The following is a 9,074-nucleotide window of genomic DNA, read 5'->3' on the forward strand; positions in this document are numbered from 1 at the left end:
TGAGACCCCGCTTGCTAGATCAACTGGTTATTAAAAACAAAGCTCAGTATTTCTCTAGCCATCGCTCATCGTCTCTTTTTAACCAAATCCAGTGGCTAGCCTTCTCCACTGTATTTTGGATATCGGTCATGGTGGTATTTACCTTACGATGAGTTAGGCCTAACGATGTTAGATCCAACATTAATTCAACTTCATGAACCCAAGATTATTCCATGTCAATTATGAATGTCTTTCATCTTACCTACCTCCTGTTTTATTTCATAATCACATTTATTTCTTCAAAAAATTATTATGTTTTGGTGATATAAATTTCTGTTTAAGGAGTTTTAACTTGCAAAGATTCTTTTTCAAATGCTTTTAGAGTGTGTAGCATAAAATTTTAATATATACAACTCAGCTGCACAAGCATAAAATGAAATTAATGTTGAACTTAGTTCTTTAAAATATCCAAACTTGGTTGACATTCTCTTAAAGGGATTAATTCTGGATTTGCCTTTAAACGTGCATGAATAAATAAAATTCGTTTTAGTATAATCTTTATCCTCATTAAAATTTCAATGTCGGAATGACAATTCATGCTTGAAGCTATGACTTTATGTTCTTATATTTCTTATTTAAATTTCCTGTTTGTTAAATGAAATCCATACAAAAGATGTGTTTGTGATAGGTGATTCATAATAGATATTAGAGACATGCAGAATTAATTAAAACTATATTATCTATAAAATTATGCTAATTTTTTTTTATTACCATTTTAGAAATTTAAACTATGAATGTTCATTATTTGAATCTTCTTGGAGAAAATAGTTTCAGCAACTTATATGCAGTAATGCAAATAAGGTTTGGGGATTGGAATTGCATGGCTGTTTCGAGAAGCATCTTATTCTAAAGCCCTTAGCTGACCAATGTTTTGTCAGGAGATCTCATGGATGGAAATTGTGTAGAGCTCATTGTGTGTGTGTGTGTGTGTGTAAATATGTCTTTTACTCTTTTACTTGTTGCAGTCATTTGACTGTGGCCATGCTGGAGCACCGCCTTTAATCGAGCAAATCGACCCCGGGACTTATTCTTTGTAAGCCTAGTACTTATTCTATCGGTCTCTTTTGCTGAACCGCTAAGTGATGGGGACATGAGCACGCCAGCATCAGTTGTCGAGCAATGCTAGGGGGCAAACACAGACACACAAACACACACACACATATATATATACATATATACGACAGGCTTCTTTCAGTTTCTGTCTACCAAATCCACTCACAAAGCTTTGGTCGGCCCGATGCTATAGTAGAAGACACTTGCCCAAGGTGCCACGCATTGGGACTGAACTCGGAACCATGTGGTTGGTAAGCAAGCTACTTACCACACAGCCACTCCTGCACCTATATATGTATATGTATTCTTCTATTTGTTTCAGCCATGCAGCTGTAGTCATGCTGGAGCACCACCAGGAAATATGTGTGCATGTTTTTGTGTGTTTTTCCCTACCACCACTTGGCAACCAGTGTTGGGTTGTTTACATCCCTGTAACTTAATTAACAGTTTAGCAAAAGAGACTGAGAGAATAAGAACCAGGCTTAAAAATAAGTCCTGGAGTTGATTTATTCGACTAAACCCTTCAGAGCGATGCCACAGCATGGCCACGGTTCAATGACGGAAACAAGTAAAAAAAATGCTATGCCCAGAAATTATATTTGGGGAATCACTGACAGTTCTATAAGGGACAAGGAAAGTAACTTTTTGACAACCTTTTTACTTTGTAATTTAGTCTTAAATATACCTGAGAATCGTCTAATATATTTCATATCCCAGACCTTAAAAAAAGTTCATTGCTGTCATGTCAGTATATGAATTTAATATTCATAACAGCTCTTGCTTTTGTTGAAGATTCAAGCTTAAAGGAACTCCTCGCTACACATGATTTCTGTGCAGCCCTATGTACAAGGTTACAACTTCACAATATTTAATCACAGGGACCTTAATAGTGACCTACAATTCTAACGAAGGAGTCATACCCAATGACTGATGTAGCAGCACCATAATCAAGTACTACAAAGGTAAAAGTGATGCATTAGATACAAATAATTACAGAAGTATCAAGTTGTTGGATCAGGTAATGAAGGTCATGGAGAAGGTCATAGCCCAACTAATTAGGGAGAGAGTCAGTTTAGATGAGATGCTACATGGCAGTGAAACATGGGCTGTGACTGCTGAGGACATGTGTAAGCTTGCAAGGAATGAAGCCAGTATGCTCTGCTGGATGTGTAATGTCAGTGTGCATACTAGACAGAGTGTAAGTGCCTTGAGAGAAAAGTTGGACCTAAGAAGCATCAGATGTGGTGTGCAAGAGAGACAATTGTGCTGGTATGGTCATGTGGCGAGAATGGATGAGGTTAGCTGTGTGAAAAAGTGCCACACCCTAGCAGTTGAGGGAACCTGTGGAAGAGGTAGACCCAGGAAGATCTGGGATGAGGTGGTGGAGCACGACCTCGACCTTCGAACATTGGGCCTCACCAAGGCAATGACCAGTGACCGAGACCTTTGGAAATATGCTGTGCTTGAGAAGACCTGACAAGTCAACTGAGACCATAACCTGTGGCCTATGCCAGAGGTGTAACCAGCCCACTTATGCATACCTTTCCTTCATTGGACACTAAACTCTGCTTGTGAAGACCTGTTGAGGCAAGTGAAACCGAAATCAAATTCTATGACTGACATCCGTGCTTGTGGAGCTCTGAGAGCACCATCTGAGTGTGATTGTTGCCAGAGCAGTTGACTGACTTCCATGCCAGTGGCACGTAAAAAGCACCATTCGAGCGTGATCGTTACCAGCGTCACCTTACTGGCACTTGTGCCGGTGGAACATGAAAAAATATTTGAGCAAAGTTGTTGTCAGTGCTACTGGAATGGCTCCTGTGTAGGTGGCATGTAAAAAACACCATTTGAGCATGGCCGTTGCAAATACTGCCTTACTGGCACGTAAAAGCACCCACTACACTCTTGGAGTGGTTGGCGTTAAGAAGGGCATCCAGCTGTAGAAACTCTGCCAGATCAGATTGGAGCCTGGTGCAGCCATCTGGTTCGCCAGTCCTCAGTCAAATCATCCAACCCATGCCAGCATGGAAAGTGGACGTTAGACGATAAATTGTATCAGACTGCCAGAAGGGAAGCTAGGAGACATGATGATGATGTGTATTTGTGTGTCTGTGTTCGCCCCCCACCATCGCTTGACAACTGATGCTGGTGTGTTTACGTCCCCGTAACATAGTGGTTCGGCATAAGAGACCGATAGAATAAGTACTAGGCTTACAAAGAATAAGTCCTGGGGTTCATTTGCTCGACTAAAGGCAGTGCTCCAGCATGGCTTCAGTCGAATGACTGAAACAAGTAAAAATGAAAAAAGAAATAAAAATAAAAATACCTTAATGTTTGAAAAGAGACTGAGGTAGGTGGTAAAGAAACAATTTAAAGTGTTCAAGGATTCAATAAATTGCTTGTGTATAAGATTTGGTTGTTAAAGGCCCTCTATATTTCATGTAAAATATTGCTAGGATGCTGAAAGAAAATTATTGATTAGAAAGAACTTCCGTCTGTTTTATATATATATGTGTGATTTTTAATGAAGCCAAAAAATGTATAATTTGTGTTAATTACTTGGCTATAATATATTAAGATAATAAAGTAGCTTTTAAATGATTTATGCTCTTCATTAGCACTTACTCTTCTAAATAAAATTTTGTAATTGGAGATCAATCAGATCAGTGCTTTTTTTTTTTTTTTTCAAATTACATTATTGATCTATGATTCTGTTAGCACCATTCTCTTTAATTCAGATTTCATTTGATGAGAAATTAATTGCTACTGCCAAAAATATGCAGCTCTCAATTCAATACAGTTGTCATCGTATGCAAATGCAATAAAATATAGATTACGGAAACTGTTACATTTCAAACAACAATTACAGCAGCAATACACACAATAAATAGATTAATGCTGTCTGTTGTAGGCACAAAACCAGAAATTTAGTAGGAAGATACTGTTGACTGTATCAACAGCAATCTCTTCTCTTCTTTATCCTTTCTCTTCAGATGGAGCGTAGATCATTGATGACTTTTCTCCACTATTATCCACTCTGGATCATTTCTGCTTTTTCAACTCTGCCTCAGTATTACACCTTCAGCTACTTTTATTGTGTCCTCTCTTCTGCCTCCCTTGAGGATTCTAGGTTAGGGCTTATGTTTCTCTGAGGTTTTCTTGGTTTTGAATTGTTATCACTGCTTCTATATATATGTATATATATTTTTTCTAGGTATGGTTGTTGGCGCAAATATAATCATTTACCAACAGATGCTTGTGTAGTATACTTAAAATCAGATGGCCCGAACACATAAGCAATGTGGAGCTATGGCAAAAAACAAACCAAGTTTCGATTAGGGACCAAATATTTAAGAAAAAGTGGAAGTGGATTGGTAGCACAATTAGAAAAGACACACCAAATGTAACGGAAAGTGCTTTACAGTGGTATCCGGATGGATATAGAAAGAGGGGTGGGCCTAAGAACTCATGGTGTAGATCAACACAAAAGGAACTAGAGAAAGGGGGACATTCATGACAGAGTATAAGTACAGAAGCGAAAAATTATGCGACATAGAATTCAATTATAAGTGGCCTATACTCCGCGTTGGAGGGTTAAAGGCAAGAGGAAGGAGAAAAAACGCTCTATACAAACCCATTTTTACCTCAAGGAAGACACAGTCCATATCAATTTAGCCTCTGTTCTTTGACCTGTCCTGCTTGAGAACCCCTATGAGGAGCCTGCATTCTGCCGGCTTGGTCCTCAGGGTCATTGAGATGCACAAGCCCCGACACCACAGCAAAGACTAAACCTTGTGGTGGACTAACAACAATATTTGTCTGAAGCTTCAACAAGTCTGTCAGTGTACCTTACAACGATGCTAATAACATGGCTAGATAGACAACTTGGTGATGGTGGTGGTGGTAAACCTCATACTTCCAGGCCAGACTGATTCTTCATCTGCGAGAAAGAAGAATGCCTACCACAGAAATCTAGTTGCATAGAGGAACTCATTGCGTTTCAGGTTATGGTCCACACTAAATGACCACCATGGTGACCTACATTCAGAAACTGCCAATATATGTTCAAGTTGCAATGGAAGTTCACATGAGGTCTTTCACTGCATGACTGATTCTACTAATCTAAATAGAACAGACCTATGGAACAATCTTAGGAAAGTATCTATACATTCGGATAATCCCATGAATGGTAGAAAGTAGTATCTGGCCTGACGTATGCAAAAGAAATCACTCATGTGTCTGGCTTTGTATAATCTAAATGTGCCTGCAGTGTATGGCAAATCATAAACAGATTGAAGAATCTATTGGTCTGAGTATTTGCTGTCTAAGATAATGTGGAATGTTCTCTGCAGACAATGGTCTTGGTAAATCTCTTCCATAAAATAATATCAATGGGTTATTTATTACTAATTTCCCAGTCACACACTTTTACTTGAGATTCTAAAATTCAAGAAAACCTAAAAGAAGAATTAAATTAAATAACTGATTTTGCAAATTTCTTTTTTTCTTTTTTGCTTTCTTTCTACAGATCAATAACAGACAAGAAGACAAAGGAAAGAGACATTTTGGAAAATGCCATTGTACAGAATGTCGAGCTTCTTGTTATTGTCTGCAATGCAATATGTACTTGTGTAAATAATCCAAGAAACAGTGAGTTTTGCATTTTTAAACAGTTTATGTATAGGTGCAGGTATGGCAGTGTGGTAAAGAGTTTGCTTCTCAACCACATAGTTCTAGGTTCAATCCTACTGCTGGGCATCTTGGGCAAGTGTCTTCCAGGGCCGACCAAAGCCTTGTGAATGGATTTTGTAGACAGAAACTGAAAGAAGCCTGTTGTATATGTATATAAGAATTTATGGTCGAATGAAATGACCCCGGTACATTTTTCTTTTTAAACATGGTCCTTATTCTATTGATCTCTTTTGTTGAACCTCTAAGTCACAAGTACAAACATGGGCACAAAGACACACTCACACACACATTCACATATATATATATATTCTTTTATTCTTTATTCTTTTACTTGTTTCAGTCATTTGACTGCGGCCATGCTGGAGCACTGCCTTTAGTTGAGCAAATTGACCCCAGGACTTATTCTTTGTAAGCCTACTACTTATTCTATCAGTCTTTTTTGTTGAACCGCTAAGTTATGGGGACGTGAACATACCAGCATTGGTTGTCAAGCGATGTTGGAGGGACAAACACAGACACACAATCACACACACACACACACACTCATGTATATGATGGGCTTCTTTCAGTTTCACAAGGCTTTGGTCGGCCTGAGGCTATATTAAAAGACACTTCCCCAAGGTAACACACAGTGGGACTGAACCCAGAACCATGTGGTTGGTAAGCAAGCTACTTATCACACAGCTACTCCTGTGCCTATATATATATATATATATATATATATATATATATGACAGGCTTCTTCCAGTTTCCATCTACCAAATCCACTCACAAGGCTGTGGTCAGCCTGAGGCGATAGTAGAAGACACTTGTCCAAGGTGCCATGCAGTTGGACTGAACCCAGGACCATGTGGTTGGGAAGCAAGCTTCTTACCACACAGTCACACCTGCATATATTTATGTCCCCATAATTTAGTAGCTTAGTATAAGGGACCAATAGAATAAATACCAGGCTTAAAAAAAAATAGGTGCTGAGGTCAAGTCCTGTGACTAAAAACACTTAAAGGCGGTGCCCCAGCATGGCCACAGTCCCATGACTGAAAATTCCCACCTAAAAGTTTTCAGAATTGCTGATATCGCCAGGGGAAAAAGGGTTTCCAATTTAGTTGTATTTAGCATAATTTCACTTATGATTGAATTTTCATTAAATAAAAATAATTTCTGTTTAACAGGCATCACATTGAAAGCTATTAAATTACAAAGTGTTTGTGTTGTTTATCATAAACTTTATTTTACATTTCTTGCCCACAAGGGATTATGTCCGATCTTTAGCATACTGCTGTATGTCTTCTCAAATCATGATCACAGGGAAAGTTGTTGATAAAAATTACCAACAAAAACAAAGCTGATAAATATGCACAGGTACTGAAAATTAAGTTTAATTACCAATAAGCATCAGCTTGGATGACACTTTACTCAACCGACAGAGGAAGGTGACCAATCAAACTGATTATGTAAATAGAATTCTTTTCTGCTTATTCTTGTCGGAACCTTTGATAACAGAGTATCAACATTTTTATCCCTTTCACACTTATAAAATGTCAAGCAAATTTAAAAGTTTGTCATTACCATTATTGCCAATATGAGCAGAACTTATGAGTCGTTTACTGCAAAGGAGAAATTAAATATGTGCTCCATTGCGATAGGTAGAAACTCCAAGCAATGTAAAATATGGCCCGGACTGTGTTTACCAGCATGAATGTCAGACTTGGAAAACCAGTTAACCATTTAATGGTTTTAGTAAATTTATACAGAAAAAGTAAGCATTTATACAGAATTTATACAGAAAAAGTAATACTGTCCAGCATAAATAAAAGTCAACTTCATTATGGAAATTTAAGCCATTATTTTTTCTGTAAAAACCTTTTCTGACATTAAATGAGTCAACTTCTGCTACAAATTTTTATGTTTTGTAAGTCTTTTAGCAAAAAAAAAAAAAAAAAAAAAATTCAAAAGATATTCCGGAAACTATCTACTCATGTAATTTACACACCCACTAAAGCTTATTTCTATTTTTGCGTAAAAAAAGTGTATAAATTACATGGGTTTTTATGGTATGTGTTATATACAAGTTATCTTGATTCACCGTAATTACTGTTTCTGTATTTTCAAATCGAGTTATTCCCACTGCAGTAATGCTGGAATGAAATCTCAACATATTTGATTTTACTGATTCATTCTCACTCTCTCTTCTCAATGTCTTCTACAAGAACCTTCTTTGCCCCACTCACTCCTTTTATCCCTTTTATTCTCATCTAGCATAAAGCCCTCTCCCCTCTTTTTTTTTTTGGCTTTGCAGTCTTGCAAGCCACATGGTGACCTCTCTTGTGCCAGTGGCAAGAAAGAAGACCCAGTACACTCTGTAAAGAAGTTGGCATTAGGAAGGGCATCCAGCCATAGAAACGATGCCAAAATGGACATTAGAGCTCATCATAGTCTTCCACTTGTTGAATCCTGTCAAACAGTCTGTCCCATGCCAGCATGGAACATTTAAATGATGATGATGATTATATATGTTCTTGTGTATACCATTGTCTAGACATCGCATGATGGTTGTAAATGAGTATCATTGTTATACAAGCAAGGTTGTTTGTTTTCCATCTTCCATGGACTGCATGCCAAGGCTTGGGGAATATTACTTTACTTAGAATCAATTGAGGGTTGGTGACAGGAAAGGCATCCAGCCATAGAAAATCTGCCTCAACAAAATCTGTCTGAGCTATGCAAACATGGCAAAGTGCATGTTAGATGATGATGATGATGATGATATTACAGTTCAATTCGAAAATCGTCTAATTAGACATTCATATAATTATGGATTTTATAATCTCCACTTCTCTCCTCTATAGCTTTTAGTGAAAAAAAAAAAAAAATTAAAAAAGGGCAAAGTCTGTGTTTTGAATATCAGAAAGTGTGAAAAATTAAAATTTTTTAATCAGAAACTAATTAGGGCTAGGGTATAAAGGATTTGCAGGACGACTTTGTACTTTTTTCTTAATATTTCTGTTTGGATAATTATAAAAAAGCACTTTGTTTGTGGGTGTATATAGTTATATTTCATTTGCATTTGAAATCATCATCATCATCATCATCATCATCATCATCATCACCATCGTTTAATGTCTGCTTTCCATGCTGGCATGGGTTGGACGGTTTGACTGAGAACTGGCAAGCCAGGAAGCTGCACCAGGCTCCAATCTGATATGGCAAGGTTTCTACAGCTGGGTGCTCTTCCTAACGCCAACCACTCTGAGAGTGTAGTGGGTGCTTTTCATGTGCCACTGGCACGG

At 37.7% G+C, this 9,074-nt stretch overlaps 1 protein-coding gene across 1 annotated transcript in view; it reads left to right on the forward strand.

Moving 5' to 3' along the window:
• Positions 1-9,074, forward strand: part of LOC106870139 (telomere repeats-binding bouquet formation protein 1) — a 51,610-nt gene that overhangs the window by 21,097 nt on the left and 21,439 nt on the right. The window contains exon 6 of the mRNA XM_014916131.1: positions 5,621-5,742. Within this exon, the coding sequence (XP_014771617.1) occupies positions 5,621-5,742 (122 nt within the window). The remainder of the gene's footprint in view (positions 1-5,620; positions 5,743-9,074) is intronic.

Source organism: Octopus bimaculoides, chromosome 7 (assembly GCF_001194135.2).
Source record: "Octopus bimaculoides isolate UCB-OBI-ISO-001 chromosome 7, ASM119413v2, whole genome shotgun sequence".
NCBI lineage: Eukaryota > Metazoa > Mollusca > Cephalopoda > Octopoda > Octopodidae > Octopus > Octopus bimaculoides.